Genomic DNA, 24,277 nt, shown 5'->3' on the forward strand with positions numbered 1-24,277 from the left:
AGGCAAACATCCGTGGTGGAGTATTGGTCTACGATGACGGCTATCTTCGTGCCGTTCGCCAGGTGTTGTGGCGCCGGGCGAAAATTTGTGACCAGGAGTTCGAATATTCCGTTTGTTATGGGCACAATTCCTCTTGCTATCCCAATTCCTCGTTCGAGGAGAAGTTGCGTGTTGCCTTCAGCCAACAAACAGCCAGTCGGTGCTCTCTCGCACGTAACGGTCACAAGGACTGACGACAAGGAAGGCAGGTTGACGTGCTGCTTCGTCACGGCGGTTACGTCCGTGTTTGCGCGTTTCTCCGGGGTTATTCGTGCCCACCACTTGTCTTCTGCTGTTTCCGGCGTTTTAAAAGAGATAACTCCATTTGTGAAGTCGATGATTGCTTCGTTTTCGACTAGAAAGTCCATTCCGAGTATTACATCCCGTGGGCAGTTCGGCAAGACGGCAAAGCTGACGACGTACTGGATGTCACTGGACGACACACACGCACTTGTATGACTGCCGTGCATCGGCCAGTCGGTGTTACGACGTGTCCACCAGCACTGGCGATGTTAGGCTCATCCCACTTCGTTTGCACCTTGCGAAGCTTCTTAGCCAACCTACCACTTATAACACAGTCGTCGGCTCCGGTATCGATTAACGCAATCATCTCATGGCCGTCGATGAGTATTTTCAGGTTATTGGTAATTTTTCGAGCGTCGTGTTGGTGCTGCGTTGCTTTTGGTCGAGTTGGAGGAATTGTAACTTGTCGTCGGTCCGCAGCTTCACCTCCCGGAGCTGCAGTCTTCAGTTTTCCCGGTTAGGGCTGCGCCACACAGGTCGTCTTGCCGGTGACGGTGAACGTGCTCTTCCTGGCGACCTGCTGCGGTGGGGGACGCTCGGTGACAGGTCGCGTCGCGAGTCAGCAGAAGCATTCTGCTGCCGTAGATAGCCTTCAATTGCGGCGGGGCGACTACCGCGCTGGGGGCGGGGGGCGTCGGGAGAAAAACCGGGAAGGCCAAGTCGCCGGTAGGGGCATCGGCGATAGACGTGGTTGGCCTCTCCGCAGTGGTAGCAGAGCGGTCTGAAGTCGGAGGTCCGCCAAACGTCCGTTTTGCGAAACGGCTGAGAGTGTGGCGGGACGCTCGGAGTAGGTTGGACAGGCCGAGGAGGCGTCCAACGGTTTCCGTAGTACGACGGATGAGTAGGTGGCACCTGTCTCACAGCGGCGGCGTAGGTTGGTCTCGGTACTTCGGCGTCGGGGTTGGCGGTTGACGATGTCTGGATTGCCTGCTGAACCTCGTCCTTGATGATCGCACCGATCGAAGACAAAGGGTCTTGAGCCTTCCCAGGACAGAGGAGAGCTCGTACTTCTTCGCGTACCACCTCTCGAATCAGCTGTCTGAGCGATCTGACGTCGAGGCCAGCGGTCGTGGAGAAAGCCTCGTAGCCCTGGTGTCATTCGTTGACGGTAGCGCGAGAGCAGGGTCCTCTCAATGCGGACGGCTTCGTCCAGAAAAGCGTCGGTCGTGGCGGGTGGATCCCGGGACAGGGCGGGAAAAATTTCTCCTTTTACGCCCCTCATGAGTCGCTGAACCTTCTTCTCCTCGGATGCTTTGGGGTCAGCTCGCCGGAAGAGCCGCAACACATCTTCGACGAAGCCTGTAACGCTTTCGTTTGGCAGCTGGATCCGTCTTTGGAGCAGATGTTCAGCGCGTTCAGCTCGTTGTTGAAAAGCGAACGCCTCGCGGAGTTTGCTTTTGAAGACGTCCCAGGACGTGAGCGAAGTCTCCCGGTTCTCGAACCATGTCTTCACGGTGCCTTCCAGGGAGAAATAGACGTTGACGAGCTTCTGGTCGTCACTTCAGTTGTTGAACTTTGCGATCCGCTCATAGTGGTCGATCCAATCGTCCACGTCGTCGTAATACTCCCCGCTGAATGTCTTCGGCGACCGTGCAGGGGCTATGGGCGTAGCAACAGGTTACGCCACTTGGGTACTGGTCTCCGCAGTCATCTTCTTCTTGCGTTTAGGGGGTTCTAATGAACCGAATTCTGCAGGCAGACCAAGCTGTCTTCTGCTTTGTCGCAGTTGGTCTTCCAGGCCGTTGGGCAAGGAATGCCCCGCACCTCCACCAGAAATGTCACGAAGCGAAATGGGTCGTCGAGTCGTCGAATAAACAGCGAACGGTTTATTAGACTACTTGGTAGCAAAATACAAGAGTGATAGCTCTATGAACACAACTGAGTCCAAAGAATGAATGCTCCAGCTTGGAGCGCACAAGTATTTAAGCGTCGCGCCGAAAAGTCTAGAAACAGCACGCGCGGTTGCCAGAGAGCAGGCGATGTGTCTGGAAGCTTCTTGCTTCTTCTTCAGCATGCGCCGGGATGAGATGTACCGTTTCGTGCCTGCCCTGGAAGTTTCGCGATGATGATTCGTGGCATTGCCCCCTCCGTAGACGGGGCATCGTCTCGATGCCGTTTCTTCTCCTTCTTTTTTTTTTTTCATCTTGTTTCCTTCCAGCCAGTCTTCAGCGCTACCTGCTGTAGTACGGCTTGAGTCGAACGACGTGAACTATTTCAGTCCTCGGGGGTCGTCGAGGGGGAACGCTGCCCTCAGGTACCACTTCGTAATCCAGGTCTCTAATGCGTCGAAGTACTTTGTAGGGACCGAAGTACCGCTTCAGTAGCTTCTCGCTCAGGCCTCGACGTCGAATCGGCGTCCAAACCCATACCAAGTCGCCTGGACTGAAGCATACGTCTCGTCTGCGCAAATTGTATCTTCTTTCATCGACGCGTTGTTGTTGACCAATCCGTAGTCTGGCCAGCTGACGGGCTCCTTCTGCTCGCTGTGTGAAATCCAGAGCGTCGTTTTCCACATCACTGGGTTCGTGGGGCAGCATCGCGTCCAGCATAGTCGATGCGTCATGGCCGTGTGCAAGGCAGAACGGTGTGAATCCCGTTGTTTCCTGGACAGCCGTGTTATAGGCGAACGTGACGTAAGGCAGTATTTCGTCCCATGTCTTGTGCTCGACGTCGACGTACATCGAAATCATGTCGGCAAGGGTTTTGTTTAGGCGTTCGGTGAGCCCGTTCGTCTGCGGATGGTATGCCGTTGTCCTCCGGTGAGCGGTGTGGCTGAGTCGAAGGATTTCTTGTGTTAGCCTGCTTGTAAATGCCGTTCCCCTATCGGTGATTAAGGCAGTCGGAGCTCCGTGCCGTAGTACGATGTTCTCGATGAAGAACTTCGCCACTTCTGTTGCTGTGCCCTGTGGAAGTGCCTTAGTCTCAGCATAGCGTGTCAGGTAGTCGGTGGCGGCGATCACAAGGTAAATATAAATGGTAGCGAAGGCGGGAAAAAATACGAAATCTGTGTTAGCAACCCTGCGCCCTTCATGAGGCACATGCGAGCGAGGTTGTTGAGGGGCAAACTACGAAGGTAAACAAAAATAATTTAATCGGAGGCGCGAATAATGTGTATAGTAATGCATTATGCTTGTTTTTAATATAGCAATTCGCGCGGTCTGCCAGTAATACGTAAGATTATAGACAGAGCCGAGTATGCTTCCGGTTCCTGTTACTCACCATGTTGTTAACTACGAGTTTGCTGTACGTTGACTGCGCACTTTGTGAGCATTTGTGACTGTTCATAGTCGTTTTCTTCTTCATCGTTGTCTTTTCAATTTCTTCTTCAATGTCTTCTTCTTCAGCATGCGCCGGGATGAGATGTACCTGTTCCTGCCTGCCCTGGAAGTTTCGCGATGACGATTCGTGGCAATATTCATTCTCACATTAAAATTCAACAAAAAAGCACCGTGCATAATAACGATTTTCACCCCAAAGGCTCATCATGGTCATTAGAATCACAGTAAACTACCACTGCTCTTTTAAAATAATAAGTGAGACCACTCTACAGCATCACCAGGTTTATGTAATACATGACCCTTTCTATGCTCATACATTCGTTGTCTGAGGCTACACTTGCGAGCAAAAAGGAGCGAAAGCCTGGGGGCAAAGTTCCATTCACGCATTCCGAGCAAAAAGGCGCGAAAGCTGGGGGGCAAAGTTCCATTCGCGCACGCCAAAGCACAAGACAGAACGCCTTTACGGGAACATGATGGCATTCCCACCATATTAATGATTTTCTGCCTTGCATTGCAGTTTAGAAAAACTACTACAAAACTATAATTTTAGGAGCCTATTAAAATTCTACTTTCTATGGAAACTATAATTGCCCTATTACTTGGATCGCTATTAATGAAGCGCTCCAATTTTTTCTCTCTTCCCATTTCAGCCTTGTCATGCAGTGAAGCAGACTCCCATCCAAAATAATTAATTTACACTGAGGGTGCCGTGCTTCAGGAATTCCTATCCTGTGCTCAGATGCAAGCATTTCTGCACGGATACCTATAACAGCTTACTTCTTCAACATACCGAGCTCCTAACAACATCTAACAAACAAGCAGAGAAACCCACTTCTAAGCTTTACCATCCGACTTTCTTCTGCGCAAAAGCAGTGATTTGAGGAAAGAGCAGCAAAAATTGCGCGCACTTGTGCTTGACTTTAAAACTGAAGCATATGCTAATAAACTAAGAAAAAGACACTCATGTCTGGTACATGCACAGCCGCATTGTCCCAAAGGTACATACACAGCCGAATTGTCGCAAAGAAAGCACAGGACAAGGGCACACAAATTCCTGTAAGCGAGCAGGGAAAAGGCTTAAGACCTAAGGTCACCACACATCGCTACGCGGCTGGTACATCGCTATGTCTGGTACATGCACAGCCGCATTGTTCCAAAGCTACATACACAGCCGAATTGTCGCAAAGAAAGCACAGGACAAGGGCACACAAATTCCTGTAAGCGAGCAGGGAAAAGGCTTAAGACCTAAGGTCACCACACATCGCTACGCGGCTAACCCAAGATAACAACAAGATAATAGCGGCGGGTAAAATTGCAACACTGCTAAACAAGCCCCAACATGTCATGATGACGTCACAAATCAGGAAAAAAGCACGCACACACAGTCATCAGCTCAGCAATGCACAAGGAGAGGTGCTATATTGTAATTTCTCCTCCACGCTCACATACCAGCATTTCTGCGCAAATACTTATAACTGAATACATACAAAACAACATACATACATACATATACATATAACAAAAAACAAACAAACAAATTCCATTCTCATGAACTCTCCTCTGCCGAGCGGCTTTCTCCTGCTCTACCTGGATGCCTCACCTACATTCTGAGTAAAAGCAGCGAAAGAAGAAAAGAACCGCTAAAAATTACACGGCATTTGTTCCCCACTATAGCTGTAACTGCAAGAAACCGTAGCGCACGCCAATAAACTGAGAAAAAGACACCCATTTCTGCCACCTGATAATTCTTGCATAATGCCACATACACAGTCGCATTGCCCTTGCGTAAAGAAAGCACAGGACAGGGATACACAAATTTCCTTAAGTGAGCAGGGAAAAGGCTTAAGTCGAACCGCTCAGGAATAATCGGAGAATCACCGCTTATCGCTATACGCGGCTAGCACAACATGACAGCAACAAGATATTAGCGAAGGGTAAAATTTGAAAGACACTACTGAACAAGTCCGACATGCGACATCGCATACAAAATACTGCTCATCGGGGAAAAGGCCTGAGCCTGCGACAGAAAATCATATAGAGCATACACAACTTCATTTTTCTATTTCGCGTAAACTAGACGCGGTCTGCTTGGAAAACAACGCACTTTTCTCAGGGAGCAGAGAAATATAGGAATTTCTACTCCGTGCTCAGATACCAGCATTTCTGCTCAAGGACCCATGACTGCAAAATTAAGCACTGCTTACTTCATCATTGTCCCTGCGTGAAGAAAGCACAGGAAAAGGACCCACAATTTATCTTAAGCGAGCAGGGAAAGTCACTTCTACTCGGACAGCTTAATACCATAAAGTCTGAATTTTTGCAAACAAAACAAAGCTTGAACAGCCCCACGAACGTGACAGATCCATACTAACAAACAAACAAACAAACAACAGCAGGACCGACGTCGGGCACTCATAAAATACCCTCTCCAAAACAAAGACCTCACCGGGTTCGCGAGGCAATTCCATTAAAAACGCTCGTCCAATCCAACAGATAGCAATGCAAACGCGACTACCCTTATTTTTTGAGCCACTATTTCACGCAATAGTACATAAATGTATCACTCGTGTCACACGAAAAGGCAAACACTTACTTGTCAAGTGGGGTCCCAGCGCGCACGCACACACACACACACACACACACACACACACACACACATATTTTCACACTCACAAACACAAAGTCTATTCACAGCCACATAAATCCATATTATTCCTCAGGTCAATAATTATCCAACCAGCGTCAAAAGACGGCTCACACATGTATGCGTACGCAAAGGTCTTCGTTCCGGATGTGATAGGATATCACCAGTCGACCGTCGCAAAGCAAAAAAGAATGGAATGCATGTTCGCTATACATCCGAAGAAAACGGTGCCGTGCTTCTACGCAGCGATCATTATACAGCAGTGAATTCACTTTCGTTTTTCCTTTTATTTCCTTGCACCCATATATTTTGCAAGAATACTATAGAGCAGAACGGGTAAATGTGAACATCATTCGCTACACACTGTAGCTCTCATCATTTTTAAACCAAACCACTTAACATGTGTTCATAGGTCTTCACTAAATAGGTGAGCCGATAATGACTCAAACTAAAATAAAATAAAATAATCATTCGAGCATCGCTGGCTGCAAGTTTGGGTACCCAACAGAGCAGCGCGCTCCCATCAACACGCCTTGGGCTGACCTTACACACCCGAAGCCTTTTCTGAATACATTCTGCTGGCGCTGGAATAAAAGGTTTATCGCGAGGGTACTACAATGTCAGCTCTGCTTCTGTTTAAGTGATAAACAGTGCGCCCGAACCGCGCCCCACGCGAGCCGCGCGCGGGACCGTTCTCGCGGTTTGGACACGCGACGCACGCGATTCCCCGTGCGAGCGCAACGCGGACCCGTTCTCGCGGTTTGGACGCGCGACGCGCGCGATCCGTTACCCCGAGTGAGCGCACTGTTTTATCACTTAAACAGAAGCAGAGCTGACATTGTAGTACCCTCGCGATAAATCTTTGATTCCAGCGCCAGCAGAATGTATTTAGAAAAGGCTTCGGGTGTGTAAGGTCAGCCCAAGGCGTGTTGATGGGAGCGCGCTGCTCTGTTGGGTACCCAAGCTTGCAGCCAGCGATGCTGGAATGATTATTTATTTTGAGTCATTATCGGCTCACCTATTTAGTGGAGACCTATGAACATATGTTAAGTGGTTTCGTTTAAAAATGATGAGAGCTACAGCGTGTAGCGAATGATGTTCACATTTACCCGTTCTGCTCTATAGTATTCTTGCAAAATACATATATGGGTGCGAGGAAATAAAAGGAAAAACGAAAGTGAATTCACTCCTGTATAATGATCGCTGCGTAGAAGCACGGCACCGTTTTCTTCGTGGAGGTATAGCGAATATGCATTCCTTTCTTTCTTTTTTGCTTTGCGACGGTCGACTGGTGATATCCTATTACATTCGGAACGAAGACTTCTGCGTACGCATACATGTGTGAGCCGTCTTTTGACTATGGTGGGATAATTATTGACCTGAGGAATTATATGGATTTATGTGGTTGTGAGAATAGACTTTGTGTTTGTGAGTGTGAAAATGTGAGTGTGTGTCTGTGTGTGCGCGCGGGCGCGCGCGCTTTTCTGAACCTCGGACTCCACTTGACAAGTGTTTGCCTTTTCGTGTGACACGAGTGATACATTTATGTACTATTGCGTGGAATAGTGGTTTAAAAAAAATAAGGGTAGTCGCGTTTGCATTGCTATCTGTTGGATTGGACGAGCGTTTTTAATGCAATTGCCGCGCGAACCTGGTGAAGTCTTTGTTTTGGGCAGGCTATTTTATGAGAGCCGGTCCTGTTGCGTTGCATTTGATACGCTTTCCTGAAGCATTGTTTGTTTGTTTGTTTGTTTGTGCCACCTTCGTAGCGCTGTTCAAGCTTTATTTTCTTTGCAAAAATTCAGACTTTATGGTATTAAGCTGTTCGAGTAGAAGTGACTTTCCCTGCTCGCTTAAGATAAATTGTGTATCTCTGTCCTGTGCTTTCTTCACGCAGGGACAATGCAAATGAGTATTTAGCATTATGCAATAATTATCTGATAGCAGAAATGGGTGTCTTTGTCACAGTTTATTAGCGTGTGCGTCGTTATTTTATTTATTTTTCTCTTATAGCTATGCGAGCAAAAGTGCGTGTAATTTTCGCTGCTCGTTTCTTATTTTCTCTACTTTTACGCAGAAGAAAGCCTCCTGGTAAAAGCCGAATAGTGTTCTATCAGTGGAAGTGGGGTTGTTCGTTTGATTTTGTTGGGTGTTCAATATCTTGATGAAGTAAGCAGTGCTTAATTTTGCAGTCATGGGTCTTTGAGCAGAAATGCTGGTATCTGAGCACGGAGTAGAAATTTCTATATTTCTCTGCTCCCTAAGAAACTTTGTACGTCGTTTTCCGAGCAAACCGCGTTTAGTTTACGCGAAATAGAAAAATGAAGTTGTGTATGCTCTATGATGATCCGCCGCAGGCTTAGGCCTTTTCCCCGATGAGCAGTATTTTGTATGCGATGTCGCATGTCTGGACTTGTTCAGTAGTGTCTTGCAAATTTTACCCTTCGCTAATATCTTGTTGCTGTCATGTTGTGCTAGCAGCGTATAGCGATGTGCGGTAACGCTACGATTATTCCTGAGCGCTCCGTGTGTTTAATGCGTTGTCCTCTGTGCGTGCATGCGTGTGCTTTTTTCCTGATGTGTGACGTCATCATGGCATGTCTGGACTTGTTGCACTGTTGCAGTTCTTCCCGCTGCTAGTATCTTGTTGGTTTCATGTTGTGCTAGCCGCGTGGCGATGTGTGGTGACCTGAGGTCTTAAGCCTTTTCCCTGCTCACCTAAGGAAATTTGTGTATCCCTGTCCTGTGCTTTCTTTACGCAAGGGAAATGCGTCTGTGTATGTGGCACTATCAGATACCAGACATGAGTGTCTTTTTCTTAGTTTATTAGCATATGCTTCAGTTTTAAAGTCCAGCACAAGTGCGCGCTTTTTGCTGCTCTTTCCTCAAATCACTGCTTTTGCGCAGAAGAAAGTCGCATGGTAAAGCTTAGAAGTGGGTTTCTCTGCTTGTTTGTTAGATGTTGTTAGGAGCTCGGTATGTTGAAGAAGTAAGCTGTTATAGGTATCCGTGCAGAAATGCTTGCATCTGAGCACAGGATAGGAATTCCTGAAGCACGGCACCCTCAGTGTAAATTAATTATTTTGGATGTGAGCCTGCTTCACTGCATGACGAGGCTGAAATGGGAAGAGAGAAAAAATTGGAGCGCTTCATTAATGGCGACCCAAGTAATAGGGCAATTATAGTTTCCATAGAAAGTAGAATTTTAATGGGCTCCTAAAATTATAGTTTTGTAGTAGTTTTTCTAAACTGCAATGCAAGGTAGAAAATCATTAATATGGTGGGAATGCCATCATGTTCCCGTAAAGGCGTTCTGTCTTGTGCTTTGGCGTGCGCGAATGGAACTTTGCTCCCCGGCTTTCGCGCCTTTTTGCTCGCAATGCGCGAATGGAACTTTGCCCCCCGGCTTTCGCACCTTTTTGCTCGCAGGTGTAGCCTCGGACAACGAATGTATGAGTATCGAAAGGGTCATGTATTACATAAGCCTGGAGGTGATGCTGAGTGGACTCACTTATTATTTTAAAGAGCAGTGGTAGTTTACTGTAATTCTAATGACCATGATGAGCCATTGGGGTGAAAATCGTTAATATGCACGGGCAAGAGTAGGACAAAGGAAATAATCTTGCGATTCAATAAATAATAGGAGTCTTTGTCTTTGCCGCTGTCTTCTTCAGATAGGATGTGATGACGTCACGCAGTCTGTAGCAATGCATTGACCGTTACTGGAAAAAGGTGTAGCAATAGAAAAAATGGTGTGTATTCTCCTGGACGGATTTAAGATGAGCACTGTTTTTGAATAAGAGGAGTGCGTGTGCTTAGAAATAGTTTGATGCTGGTTTCCTTCTTTGTTTCTTTTTGCTTTTTTCCCCCTTGTTGTCTGACAAACATGCGCTAACATGCTCTGACCTGTTCTGACATGCTTTCCTTCTACATGTAGTTTTCTTCTTTTTGTACAAGGAATATTCTTGACGATGACGATAGTGCTGCCTTGAATGGGAGTAGAGCTATTCTTAATAATTTTGCGATTCATTTAGTTCAGAGAGCAACCGCGAGGGGGACAGGTGTGTGACTTTATTCAGGAGGAACAAAGCGTCATTATTCAGTTAGTGCATGGCTCTCGGCTGGGATGGACATGTATGTCTTGCTGAACCACTATTTTGTTTTTTCCTGTACAGTAAGACTTTGGGAATGAAATGCTACAATCTCCTCTTATCTATGGTGTTTTTCTGCAATAGTTCCCTATGCAATCATTATAGTAGAATAAAGGAAATAATCTAGGGATAGTGATTCAATAAATAACAGGTGACGGCAAAAAGGCATGATGACGTCATACCGCAACACTATTGTTTCAGGTTGACCTTGTCTAGAGGAGCATTAGTGGAAAAAAACAGTGTAGCCGTGAGATAATAGGGTGACGTCACGACCAATGAGAATGGCCTGCAGGGGACGCAAGGATTCACTTCTCTCTTGGACACTGGCGGGTCTGGATACGTTAATTCTGCTCCTAGCAATTGCGTTGGCCGTCAGTGGAAGAGCTTAGTTTCACTGGGGTTCTGTCTGCCTCTGATGGGGTGCAGATGTGTGGTTCGTCACTGGTGAATGGTGTTCGACGATGCAGGTGGATTTTGTGACGAGCGGATTTACAATGAGGGAATGTAGTGTACGTGTCCGATGATATAGAGTGTCTTTTCACTCTGTTCAAGTGTTTGTTTTCCTCTATTGCCCAGCAGTCGTGCAATTTGTCCTGACGTGTTCTGACATGCCCCAATATGCATGCTTTCCTTTGTTGACGCTTTGTATTTTTTCTTTTTTAACAAGGAACATTGTTGTCTTGACGATAGTGCTGCCCTGAATGGGAATAGTGCTATTCTTAATAATTTCGCGATTAAATTAGTTCAGAAATAAACCGCAAGAGGGATAGATGCATGACTTTATAGAGGAGAAAAAGCATTACGACTCAGTTCCGTGCCTGGCTGTCGGATGGAGTAGACGCATCGTTCTGCGCTCCTTGTTACCCGTACTCTGTGTTGATTTGTTGAGTGTCTAGGCCTCTTATTAGCCGTTGATGGAGTTACATGTTAGGATATTTTGTTCTTTTGCAAGTCTCATTTAGTAAGACTTTGAAATTCCTACGATCAGCTTTCATGCATGGTGCTCTTCTGCAATAGTTTCCTATTCAATCGTTATAGAAGAATAACGGAAATAATCTTGGGATAGTGATTCAATAAATAATAGGTCCCCTGTCTAGAGCGCACGCGTCCTTGAGCCACGCAGGTGCATGATGACGTCATGCCATGGCTTCATTGCAGATTGACCATGTCCAGTTGTGTCGACTGTGTGAATAAAAAAAGCAGGGTAGCCCTGAGACAATGGGATGACGTCACGACCAATGAGTAACGCAAGAAGAGGGCGCAGGAATGCTCTTCTCTCTTAGCCTCTCACAGGTGGTCGCCGCAGGTGGCGGTAGGAGTGCGCGCGCATGCGTATGCGTAGCTGCCGCAGCGCGTCGCCTCAGTCAGTTGCTCGCTGGCTATCGCGGAGAGCAGACGTGTGCTCGGTTGCTCCGCAGTCCCCGCGCTAGCTCAGTTTCTGGCTGGCTGTCGCGGAGAGCAGACGTGTGCTCGGCTGATCCGCCGTCCCCGCGCCTGCTCAGTTTCTGCCTGGCTGATGAGCAGTCGCCGCGGGGGAAAAGATGAGTGATTTGCCGCGCACCTTTTCCCCGCATGTTCGCCGTGCCCCCCCCCCCGTGTTTAGCGGTGACCAACGAGTGATTTGTCGATGTTTCACCGCGCACGTGTTAAGCCTTTTCTCGCATGTTTAGACTTGTTTAGCGGAGAGCAAGCCTTTTCTCCGTGTTGACGCACGTTTAGCGGTTCCCGCCTTGTGTTAGCTGCATAGTGTTGTGACGCTGTGGTTAGGCCTAGTCGATTGCCTTTTCCCCGATGTGTACTGTTTTCTGTGTGTACTGTGTGTTAAACCTTTTCTCTCGCATGTCTAGACTTGTTTAGCAGTGCTGCCATTTTTACCTGCCGCTAGTATCTTGCTGTTCTCTTTCTCGCATAGAGCTATAATGGTGGCGCCATCTGGTGTGATGCCTTGCAACTACTTGGCCACCTGTCGTCGATCTCTGCAACTGCCCGTCAACAACTACCAACATGGCGGGCGCTGGTCACTCGGGTGTTGCGGAGCGGCTTCTTCGCCGCGGCATCGTTGATTTCCGAATAAGTTGTTTCTCTCCACTCTAATTCTATCTTTTTATTTTATTTTCTACCTATTTTTTATTTTTTATGGACACAGGTTGTCGGCAACGCACAGGGTGGTCTGGACACGAGTTAGATGCTCCGCAATTAGTGTAATGACTCCCTGGAGGGTCCTGATTAACGTGGGGGGTCCCAATTAGCTCTAATTGCTAATTAAACGTGTCCAGAAGCCTTGTAGCATTGCGGACAGTCTGTGTCCAGGAACTACTACTCACCTTCACTACACTCTCTCCCAAATGGTATCCTCTGATCTCCGTATTGCACAACACATTTCGGCACAGGGGCTCAATATAAATGTCAAAAAGTAGAGGGGAAAGCGGACACCCTTGCCGAACCGACGAGCTCAGGGGAATTTCGTTTCTGCACCAATTATTGATGATGAGTCTTGTTTTCGCTTGCTTGTAGCACAACTGTACACGTCTTGTAAAACTCGTTCCAAAATTCATCTGCTGAAGCGTGAAAAATAGAAATTCGTGGTTAACTCTGTCAAACGCTTTCGACATATCAGCCTCCATCACAGCCGCCTGGTCGCCCTCCTGTCTACACATGTCTAGTATGGTTCGCAATATATGGATATTATTTTGAATGTTTCTACCCTTAATGGCACATGACTGGCGTTCGCCGACGATGTTTGGTATTACTCTTTGAAGCCTAGCTGCGAGAACCTTAGACCAACGAGCCGACGAATACCCGCATTCTTTAACTATTACACAAACCGATCGTTATTCGCAGAGAAAATATTTACCGCGGCGGTGTGTAGCCCACACTTTAGGAAGCACATAAGGCAACCCTACACAAAATTGAGGGCTCGTCCGGGTTTTGAATCCGGGACCTCTCGCACCTAAAGCGAGAATCATACCCCTAGACGAACGAGCCGACGAATGCCCGCATTTTCTAACTATTACACAAACCGATCGTTATTCGCAGAGAAAATATTTACCGCGGCGGTGTGTAACCCACACTTTAGAAAGCACATCAGGCAACCCTACACAAAATTGAGGGCTCGTCCGGGATTTGAACCCGGGACCTCTCGCACCTAAAGCGAGAATCATACCCCTAGACGAACGAGCCGACGAATGCCCGTATTTTCTAACTATTACACAAACCGATCGTTATTCTCAGAGAAAATACTTCCCGCGGCGGTGTGTAACCCACACTTTAGGAAGCACATCAGGCAACCCTACACAAAATTGAGGGCTCGTCCGGGATTTGAACCCGGGACCTCTCGCACCCAAAGCGAGAATCATACCCCTAGACCAACGAGCCGACGAATGCTGGTATTTTCTAACTATTACACAAACCGATCGTTATTCGCAGAGAAAATATTTACCGCGGCGGTGTGTAACCCACACTTTAGGAAGCACATCAGGCAACCCTATACAAAATTGAGGGCTCGTTCGGGATTTGAACCCGTGACCTCTCGCACCCAAAGCGAGAATCATACCCCTAGACCAACGAGCCGACTTTTTTCTTTTTTCTTTTCCACCTTTATTTTTCAGAGCTTACTACTCTGAGTCACGTCGACTCAATACCTCGCAATACCATGCACAATACGACAAAATCACAGAGGGAGAATACGATGTTTCTCCTCTATACCGGACACGTTAATAACACAATTTCTACAAAACATTCAGCCTTTCGCAGACTGTATCTAACCACTCAGGCACTTCTAAGAGCTGAGTACAAGCTAACTTTACCTGCAGTAGTTCGGCTTTGAAATATTTCATAGGAGGACACAAGGGCTCTTCGTTCCTATCGGCCATACGAAGCTTCCACAAACAGTACATGGCAACAAGAAGAACGATATCGTATCTCACATTTTCACCGGGGCGTAATGGGAGGAAGCGGATAGTGTGAGGATTAAGCGAAAGACGGCGCTTAAGGACTTTGAACTGTAAGTCATCCCAAAAGAATAAAGCTTCTGTGCAGTCCAGAAAAAGGTGATCGACAGTCTCAGGCATATTGCAAAATCTGCAATTCAGGGACCACGGAACATAGAATCCCTTCTGTTGAAGCCAAGCTTTCACGGGCAGTGTGGACGTGTGTAATTTAAAGAAAAATGACTTCATGTTGGGCTTGACCGGCATCTTCCTGACTCTGCACAATACATCCGTGCCGTGCCATCCGGAGGGGATTTGACGGTAGACGGGCACAGGAAAGAGTACATCGAGAAGATGAGCTACCAACGTTTTCTTGGCGACAGAAAAGAGGTACTCTAAGCTGAATCTAGCCTTCAAGAAGTTTAGGCTCTCGACAACCTCTTTGTGGAACCCGCTTAAGCGTAGACTTTCTTCGTGAAACCCAACATATATATCGGGAATGTAGTTGTACGCAAGGGCCCGCTTGATGGTTTCCTGAATCGGGTGTGAACTCTGCCTATAAAAAAACAGTCTCATGACGAGTTGCTTGATGTAGAGATGCTGTAAGCCTAGTCCGCCGTCCTTGACTTTCTTGAACAGGTTTTGTCTTCGCATCCTTTCGAACGTTGAACACCATATTGTGGTGGCAAATATGCGATGACAACGATGTATAATTTTGCGGGAGCATTGCAGGACTTGCAAGAGGTAAATCAGCTTAGCGGCCAGAAAAACATTGCACACAGAAGCTCGTTGAAACATTGAGAGATCTTGTTTTTTCCAGGTCGAAGCATGTGTCCTAATGTTTTGTAATCGCTCCGACCACAAGGAGGTCGTGTTACAACTTTTGTCTAACGGGACCCCAAGGTAGCAAGGACCACGGGTTTGCCACTGAACGCCACAAAAGAATTCCGGGGCTGTTCCCCATTGACCGCACCATATCCCCAGAGATTTGTCCTTGTTTAGACGTGCCCCAGAGACTTGACCAAACACATGAAGTTCGTGAATAACTTTGACGACACTTGGCTTGTCTGTCACGAGAAACGCAAGGTCATCCGCGTACGCCACGACCTTCACCACAGCGTCGCGAAGCTCGAAACCACGTATGTCATCACGAGAGATGATACGCTGGCATAACGGCTCAAGGTATAGATCAAATAGTAGGGACGACATGGGACAGCCTTGTCGTACTGAAGCTCGAAGGGGCACTGGCGCGGTAAGAGTGCCGTTAATTACCAGGCTCGTTGCAACCTGTTCATAGCACAACTTGATTCGGCTTACGAACTTGTCTCCCATGTTGACGTAATGCAAGAGCGAAAACAAATAATCGTGACACACCCGATCAAAAGCCTTAGAGAGGTCCACTTGCAGCAGGGCTACATGACTTCCTTCAAGTCGACACCAGTCTAGAACTGAGCGGACAACATGGATGTTTGTTTGTATGGTCCTGTTCCTGATTGCGCATGTCTGATGATCGCCAACAAGTTGTGTCACCACAAGCTGGAGCCTGGCAGCAAGTACTTTGGCATACACCTTATAGTCCACATTACAGAGTGTGATAGGCCGATACCCGAATCATACCCCTAGACCAACGAGCCGACTTTTTTTTCCCCCACTTTTTATTACTTAAAATATGCTATTTACACAGATGTGCTCTACCTCAGAGCACATGTCCCTTTGCTACAAGTAACATACTAGTACATTCATTATGCACGGTCAATATTGACGGGCTTCGTATACAAGCATATGTCAAGCCATTCCGGTACATGTTCCGTATAACTCAGGACACTTTTCATGCGTGTCATCTCCTGGTGAAAGATAAGGCGGAATCAGAGGTTCCTCGTTTCTATCCATCACTTTTAGTTTCCACAAGGAAAACATGCCAACAATGCGTATAATATCATACCGGAAGGTTTCCTCGGGGTGCAACGGCAAAAAGCGTATCGTATACGGATCTAATCGGAGTACTTTTCTGAGTTTCTGATTTAGGTCATCCCAGAAAAATTGCGCTTCAGTGCAGTCTAGAAAAACGTGTTCTATCGTTTCCGGCACCTTGCAGAGCCGACAGTTTGTGTTCCAGGGAACAAAGAAGCCTTTATCTTGAAGCCATACTTTCACGGGCAGCGTGTTTGAGTGTAGCTTGAAAAAGAACGTTTTCAACTTTGCTCTTATTTGCATCCTCTTAACTCTCAGTAAGATATCCTTTCCTGGCCACTCATCCGGCACCTGCCTGTACAGTGGCACAGGGAATAAAACATCCGTCAAATCCTGGTATAGTTTTTTCTTTGACACCGTGAAGATGTACTCTGCAGAAAACCTCGCACCTAAGAGCCTGATGCTATCCACAACTTCCCTATAAAATCCACTCAGCTGCCTATGTTCCAGGTGAATCGCTACGGTGTACTGGGGTAAATAGTTGTACCCAATATATCGTTTCATCTCCTCTAGTAGGGGATGCTTGATTTCCCTAAAGAAAGTTAATCGCATCAGTATTTGCTTGATAAACAAGTGCTGGAGACCTACGCCACCGTCTTTCACTTTCTTGAACAGGTTTTCGCGTCTCATAGGTTCAAAGCTTGAGCCCCAAATAAGCCTCGCGAAAATGCGGTGAAACTCCTGCACTTTTTTCCGACTGCACTGGAGCACTTGAAGCAAGTACACTAGTTTTGCAACGAGAAAGACATTGCATACATTGGCTTTTTCAAAAATAGATATCTGTCGCTGCTTCCACATCAAAGCACGTTTCCTCACTTTATTCTTTACATCCGACCACAGGGCGTTCGAGTTTCTGCTCATTTCTAGAGGTACTCCAAGATATGTGGGATACGTTGTTTGCCATTTTACGTCTAGATATATTTGAGGGGTTGCACCCCATAGTCCCGCCCAAACACCAACTGTTTTTTCTCTATTTACCTCCGCGCCTGACACTGTACAGAACCTTTCTATTTCGGTAAAAACTCTTGCAACGCTTTTTTTATCCGACACTAAAAACGCGAGGTCATCTGCATATGCTAGTACCTTCACTTCACCTCTGGAGATGCTATTACGTTTTTACACAGTGGCTCGAGATATAAATCAAAAAGTAAGGGTGACAACGGACAGCCTTGCCTTACGGAACACTCAACTTTGATGGCAGTGGTTAGCGCATTGTTGATTACCAACTTTGTTGTAACCTGGTGGTAACACATTTGTATCCTTTTAACGAACGCACTTCACAGCTTCACAGCTTTTAGGAGTGTAAATAAATACGCGTGCTCAACGCGATCAAACGCTTTCGAGAGATCTACCTGGAGGAGTGCCACGTGTTCTCCTTCGTACCTGCAATAATCTAATATTGTCCTGGTCACGTGTATGTTCGTTTGTATATTTCGTCCCTTTATCGCACATGTTTGGTGTTCACCCACGAGCAGTCCTATAACACTCTGCAGTCTCGAAGCTAGGACCTTCGCATAAATCTTGTAGTCTACGTTGCATAACGTGATTGGTCGGTAGTCACTGACACTTCGAACACGTCTATCTTTGATGTCCTTTGGTATTAGTACCGTGTGTGTTCTTCTAAATGATGCTGGTAGTTCTCCTCTTCTCTCAGCTTCTGAATAAATCCCTGTGAGTATTTTTGCCACTGTTGTCGTATGTGCCTTATAAAATTCGCTCCCGATACCGTCTGGCCCAGGGGTTCTGTTTACATATAGTTGCTTGATTGCTGCTTCGACTTCTTCAACAGTAATTTCTTTTTCCAACATTTCTCTTTCTTGCTTCCCTATTTTTGGCATGTTTTGAATGATTTCTGTCATCTGTGTTTCATCACTTATCCGCTTTTTCCCCAGCAAATGTGTATAGTACTCTTCAAAGCATTTTCGAATGTCCTCCTCTGCAGTAATCAATTTGTTCTGGTGTTCGATTTCTTTCACCCCTTTTCTCGTCACATGGCGTTTTTCCAGATGCAGAAAACGTTTGTCGGGAACTTCGTCGGGGATATAGATCTGCGTCCTTGATCTAATTTTTGCTCCTTCGTACTTGTTTTGACTTATCAGTTCCAGCCGGAGTTTTACATCTTTGATTTCTTCGCAATATTCCCCTGGATTTTGGCATTCCGCCTTCGTTAGTTCGAACAAGGTTTTACTTAACTTGCGTTCTTCATACATAATCTTGTAAGATCTAATGTTGCTTTGTTCTATTGCAAATGACCTCACATCCAGCTTGAACTTTTCCCATTCCGTCCAGTTTTTTCGGCATGATAGAATTTCGCCCATCTTCTGGCTGATAAATCCTAAGAACGTGTCATCCTTGAGCAGTTCTACATTTAATTTCCATCGTCCCCATCCTTCTTGCTTGCGCTTCCACGCTTGGAAGTTGTTTGTGTTAGCTGTCACTAGGCAATGATCACTGAAGTAAGCTGGGTGTACTTCGTATCGCGTCGTGGTCCGTCGCTTACTTAGCGCAAAATATATGCGATCCAGCCTAGCATTTGCTCCTTGCTGAAAATGCGTGAACTTGACTCCTTTTGACGGTCCGTAAGAGGAAGCATCACTCATATTAAAGTCAGTTATTAAGCTTTCTAGCGCAATAGAACTAGGGTCTCTTTTCTTGTTTGTTCCACTTCTATCCTCGCTCTTCAGGGTGCAGTTGAAGTCTCCAAGCATTACTGTATTCATCGTCCGATCCATGTATTTTCTTAAGCTTTCAAAGAACTCCGCACGTTGATAGGGGTCATTCGGTGCGTACACCGCTATAATCCGCCATGCCTCTTCTCCAATTAGTGCGTCGAGTAGTGCTGCTCTCCCACTGTCGTCTACAGCGTGATATACAGGTATATATGGAATATCTTTGCTTGCCATCAAGAAAACACCCCCAGCATGACCTACGGCGTGGCTAACCACTACTTCGTATTTCGGCAGAAATAAGTATTTCAATGCTCTCTCAGTGTCCTCGACTGCCTCTATTTTAGTTTCTTGAATTGCTAGAATGTCTATGGGTGGCACATTTTCTAGATATCGCTTAATCTGGTACTGTTTTTTCCTGGAATTGAGGCCGCGCACGTTTAGCGTCCCGAAAGTAATTTGTTTATCACACAACAACTTTGCTTGCACTTGAGCTTTCATCTACATAGCACTAAAGCAACATCTCCCCGAACACAACAGAACATTCCCATCACTATTAAGGAAACACACCATCCGCTTACCTATTTGCGTACACAAAAGTACACGCGGCACTCACACTGCACTTATTTCTTTATGGTTCACCTTTCTATCCAACATTACACTTATGAATTCAAGAATCCCACATCTTCCAGTTGCGACTTTCCAACTTCCGTGATGTCCGCTGTGATATTTGGTCGCCCCTCTTTCCTGCATTTCTTCGCTGTTGCAGTTTCAAATCCACCGTCGTCGTGCTTTCCTTTATCTGTGCCCTCGTTTCCATCCGTGTCACCTTTCCTTTTCGTTTTATCCGCCTCCTTATCTCTCTGGCTTTCATTTCCGAGGATGTGAATTCCAGATGTAGTCTCTGTCCCTTTTTTCCGTGGGTTAGATGCATTATTCTCTCCTGCCTCTTCTGAAGCTCTTTCATTGACCTGCTGCCCTTGAATGTCGGCTCCACAGCCACTTACTTCCTCTACATCCATAATGTAGGAGTCCTTAATAGCGTCGTCAGCTCCCGAGTCGAGAGGCGTATGTCGTTACGCATTCTTCTTCCTCATGGCCAAAACGTCTGCAGGTTTTACACCATGGTGTATGGCACTGCTTCCGGATGTGTCCTATAGCCTTGCACCTTAGACACAACGGCGGTCGACCAGGAATGTCAACTAATACTTGGCAGCCTGACACGAACATCATGTGCGGTAGACCGTCCGTGGTTACGCCTCCTTTCAGCGTTATGGTCACATGCCGCGTCGTGGTTTCTGTACCTTCAAAAAACGACGTCGTCCATCGCTGCCTCCTAATGTTTGACACTTTCCCGTATTTGACAAAGGCATTAGCAACTGACTCATCTGGCACATGTTGCGGAAGCCAGTGGATTTTCATTTCCACTTCCTTTTTATTTGGATCTATTATCATGCATTTCTTGCCCTTCACGGTTATTTCTTTCTGTTCCAATAACTTTTCCTTGGATGCACCGGTGTGGAACGTAACGGCCCAGAGGTGATTAAACTGGAACCCTCCAAATGCGGACACATCTTCCTTTTGCACAATGCCTTGTAAAGCTTCCCCAAAATGCTGCACGTTGTAGGGTCGGCCGGACGGATCCGCGTGTGAGAACAAGGTGTTCAAAGAAACAGTACCTGAAGGAACAGCAGAAGGCAGGATAAATTTATACTCCGTATTTTCCCGGCTAGGCCTAGCCGTCACACCCGCTCTCGGGGAGCTCATGTTGCACACAACCGGTTAGCACAAGCGCCGGAAGTGAACCAGACCAACGAGCCGGCGAATGCGTGCATTTTCTAACTATTACACAAACCGATCGTTATTCGCAGGGAAAATATTTACCGCGGCGGTGTGTAGCCCACACTTTACGAAGCACATCAGGCAACCCTACACAAAATTCAGGGCTCGTCGGGGATTCGAACCCGGGACCTCTCGCACCCAAAGCGAGAATTATACCCCTAGACCAACGAGCCGACGAATGCCTGCATTTTCAAACTATTACACAAACCGATCGTTATTCGCAGAGAAAATATTTACCGCGGCGGTGTGTAGCCCACACTTTAGGAAGCACATCAGGCAACCCAACACAAAATTGAGGGCTCGTCCGGGATTTGAACCCGTTACCTCTCGCACCCTAAGCGAGAATCATACCCCTAGACCAACGAACCGACCTTTTTTTTCTTCTTTTCCACCTTTTATTAACAAAACACACAAGTGCACACAACTACAGGTACGTCACACAGTCGCAACGCCGTGGGCCATTACAAAACGTCTACAGAGGAAACTGAAGACCTTTTGAATTTGCACATACGATTTTACAAGTACGTAAGGGCATCAGACAATGTTTCTAACCAATCTGGCAGCTCTAAACATCGCATAAGGCACAGCTTAAGTTGGGATATTTCTATCGTAAAGTATTTCATAGGAGGCATTAACGGTTCTTCGTTCCTGTCAGCCATACGAAGTTTCCACAGACAGTACAAGGCTATAAGCATGACAATATCGTACCTGACTGTTTCCCTCGGGTGTAATGGGAGAAACCGTATGGTGTGTGGGTTAAGCCGAAGTCGAGTTTTGAAAACTTTATACTGGATATCGTCCCAGAAGAACTGGGCTTCTGTGCAGTCTAAGAAAAGGTGATCATGCGTTTCAGGAACTTTGCAGAACCTGCAGTCTGCCGACCAGGGCACGTATATGCCCTTCTGCGCGAGCCTTGCCTTGACAGGTAGTGTTGACGTATGAAGTTTGTAAAAGAATGTCTTCATGTTTGGTTTGATTGGCATCCTTTGGACTCGAACCAAAACATCCCTGCCTGGCCAAGTGGGTGGAATATTTTTTTCTTTTCCACCTTTATTTTTCAGAGCCTACTACTCTGAGTCACGTACGACTCATAAACCACAATACCATACACAATACGACACAATCACAGAGAGAGAATACGGTGTTTCTCCTCTATACCGGACACGTTAATAACACAACTTCTACAAAACATTCAGCCTTTCGCAGACTGTATCTAACCACTCAGGCACTTCTAAGAGCTGAGTACAAGCTAACTTTACCTGCAGTAGTTCGGCTTTGAAATATTTCATAGGAGGACACAAGGGCTCTTCGTTCCTATCGGCCATACGAAGCTTCCACAAACAGTACATGGCAACAAGAAGAACGATATCGTATCTCACATTTTCACCGGGGCGTAATGGGAGGAAGCGGAGAGTGTGATGATTAAGCGAAAGACGGCGCTTAAGGACTTTTAACTGTAAGTCATCCCAAAAGAATAAAGCTTCTGTGCAGTCCAGAAAAAGGTGATCGACAGTCTCGGGCGTATTGCAAAATCTGCAATTCACGGACCACGGAACATAGAATCCCTTCTGTTGAAGCCAAGCTTTCACGGGCAGTGTGGACGTGTGTAATTTAAAGAAAAATGGCTTCATGTTGGGCTTGACCGGCATCTTCCTGACCCTGCACAATACATCCGTGCCGTGCCATCCGGAGGGGATTTGACGGTAGATGGGCACAGGAAAGAGTACATCGAGAAGATGAGCTACCAACGTTTTCTTGGCGACAGAAAAGAGGTACTCTAAGCTGAATCTAGCCTTCAAGAAGTTTAGGCTCTCGACAACCTCTTTGTAGAAACCGCTTAAGCGTAGACTTTCTTCGTGAAACCCAACATATATATCGGGAATGTAGTTGTACGCAAGGGCCCGCTTGATGGTTTCCAGAATCGGGTGTGAACTCTGCCTATAAAAAAACAGTCTCATGACGAGTTGCTTGATGTAGAGATGCTGTAAGCCTAGTCCGCCGTCCTTGACTTTCTTGAACAGGTTTTGTCTTCGCATCCTTTCGAACGTTGAACACCATATTGTGGTGGCAAATATACGATGACAACGATGTATAATTTTACGGGAGCATTGCAGGACTTGCAAGAGGTAAATCAGCTTAGCGGCCAGAAAAACATTGCACACAGAAGCACAGAAGACCAACGAGCCGACGAATGCCTGCATTCTCTAACTATTACACAAACCGATCGTTATTCGCAGAGAAAATATTTACCGCGGCGGTGTGTAGCCCACACTTTAGGAAGCACATCAGGCAACCCTACACAAAATTGAGGGCTCGTCCGGGATTTGAACCCGGGACCTCTCGCACCCAAAGCGAGAATCATACCCCTAGACCAACGAGCCGACGAATGCCTGCATTTTCAAACTATTACATAAACCGATCGTTATTCGCAGAGAAAATATTTACCGCGGCGGTGTGTAGCCCACACTTTAGGAAGCACATCAGGCAACCCTACACAAAATTGAGGGCTCGTCCGGGATTTGAACCCGGGATCTCTCGCACCCAAAGCGAGAATCATACCCCTAGACCACCGAGCCGATGAATGCCGGTATTTTCTAACTATTACACAAACCGATCGTTATTCGCAGAGAAAATATTTACCGCGGCGGTGTGTAGCCCACACTTTAGGAAGCACATCAGGCAACCCTACACAAAATTGAGGGCTCGTCCGGGATTTGAACCCGGGACCTCTCGCACCCAAAGCGAGAATCATACCCCTAGACCAACGAGCCGACGAATGCCGGTATTTTCTAACTATTACACAAACCGATCGTTATTCGCAGAGAAAATATTTACCGCGGCGGTGTGTAGCCCACACTTTAGGAAGCACATCAGGCAACCCTACACAAAATTGAGGGCTCGTCCGGGATTTGAACCCGGGACCTCTCGCACCCAAAGCGAGAATCATACCCCTAGACCAACGAGCCGACGAATGCCGGTATTTTCTAACTATTACACAAACCGATCGTTATTCGCAGACAAAATATTTACCGCGGCGGTGTGTAGCCCACACTTTAGGAAGCACATCAGGCAACCCTACACAAAACTGAGGGCTCGTCCGGGATTTGAACCCGGGACCTCTCGCACCCAAAGCAAGAATCATACCCCTAGACCAACGAGCCGACGAATGCCGGTATTTTCTAACTATTACACAAACCGATCGCTATTCGCAGAGAAAATATTTACCGCGGCGGTGTGTGGCCCACACTTTAGGGCGCACATCAGGCAACCCTACACAAAATTGAGGGCTCGTCCGGGATTTGAACCCGGGACCTCTCGCACCCAAAGCGAGAATCATACCCCTACACCAACGAGCCGACGAATGCCGGTATTTTCTAACTATTACACAAACCGACCGTTATTCGCAGAGAAAATATTTACCGCGGCGGTGTGTAGCCCACACTTTAGGAAGCAC

At 46.8% G+C, this 24,277-nt stretch overlaps 1 protein-coding gene and 9 non-coding genes across 10 annotated transcripts; all 10 read right to left on the bottom strand.

Annotated features, from left to right (window-relative positions):
* Window positions 1–13,523: 13,523 nt before the first annotated feature.
* Window positions 13,524–13,595, bottom strand: Trnal-uag (transfer RNA leucine (anticodon UAG)). Its single transcript has one exon. It is a non-coding gene; the product is annotated as a tRNA-Leu (tRNA).
* Window positions 13,596–13,718: 123 nt separating this feature from the next.
* Window positions 13,719–13,790, bottom strand: Trnap-ugg (transfer RNA proline (anticodon UGG)). The gene has a single exon. It is a non-coding gene; the product is annotated as a tRNA-Pro (tRNA).
* Window positions 13,791–13,913: 123 nt separating this feature from the next.
* On the bottom strand, window positions 13,914–13,985 carry Trnap-ugg (transfer RNA proline (anticodon UGG)). The gene has a single exon. It is a non-coding gene; the product is annotated as a tRNA-Pro (tRNA).
* Window positions 13,986–22,004: 8,019 nt separating this feature from the next.
* On the bottom strand, window positions 22,005–23,024 carry LOC135378681 (uncharacterized). The gene has a single exon (XM_064611765.1). It carries the CDS (start codon window positions 23,022–23,024, stop codon window positions 22,005–22,007), a length of 1,020 nt encoding a protein of 339 aa, XP_064467835.1.
* Window positions 23,025–23,132: 108 nt separating this feature from the next.
* Window positions 23,133–23,204, bottom strand: Trnap-ugg (transfer RNA proline (anticodon UGG)). The gene has a single exon. It is a non-coding gene; the product is annotated as a tRNA-Pro (tRNA).
* A 123-nt stretch (window positions 23,205–23,327) lies between these two features.
* Window positions 23,328–23,399, bottom strand: Trnap-ugg (transfer RNA proline (anticodon UGG)). Its single transcript has one exon. It is a non-coding gene; the product is annotated as a tRNA-Pro (tRNA).
* A 123-nt stretch (window positions 23,400–23,522) lies between these two features.
* Window positions 23,523–23,594, bottom strand: Trnap-ugg (transfer RNA proline (anticodon UGG)). Its single transcript has one exon. It is a non-coding gene; the product is annotated as a tRNA-Pro (tRNA).
* A 123-nt stretch (window positions 23,595–23,717) lies between these two features.
* Trnap-ugg (transfer RNA proline (anticodon UGG)) lies at window positions 23,718–23,789 on the bottom strand. Its single transcript has one exon. It is a non-coding gene; the product is annotated as a tRNA-Pro (tRNA).
* A 123-nt stretch (window positions 23,790–23,912) lies between these two features.
* On the bottom strand, window positions 23,913–23,984 carry Trnap-ugg (transfer RNA proline (anticodon UGG)). Its single transcript has one exon. It is a non-coding gene; the product is annotated as a tRNA-Pro (tRNA).
* Window positions 23,985–24,107: 123 nt separating this feature from the next.
* On the bottom strand, window positions 24,108–24,179 carry Trnap-ugg (transfer RNA proline (anticodon UGG)). Its single transcript has one exon. It is a non-coding gene; the product is annotated as a tRNA-Pro (tRNA).
* Between the last annotated feature and the right edge of the window lie 98 nt (window positions 24,180–24,277).

The sequence above is a fragment of the Ornithodoros turicata genome, chromosome 1 (assembly GCF_037126465.1).
Source record: "Ornithodoros turicata isolate Travis chromosome 1, ASM3712646v1, whole genome shotgun sequence".
Taxonomy (NCBI): domain Eukaryota; kingdom Metazoa; phylum Arthropoda; class Arachnida; order Ixodida; family Argasidae; genus Ornithodoros; species Ornithodoros turicata.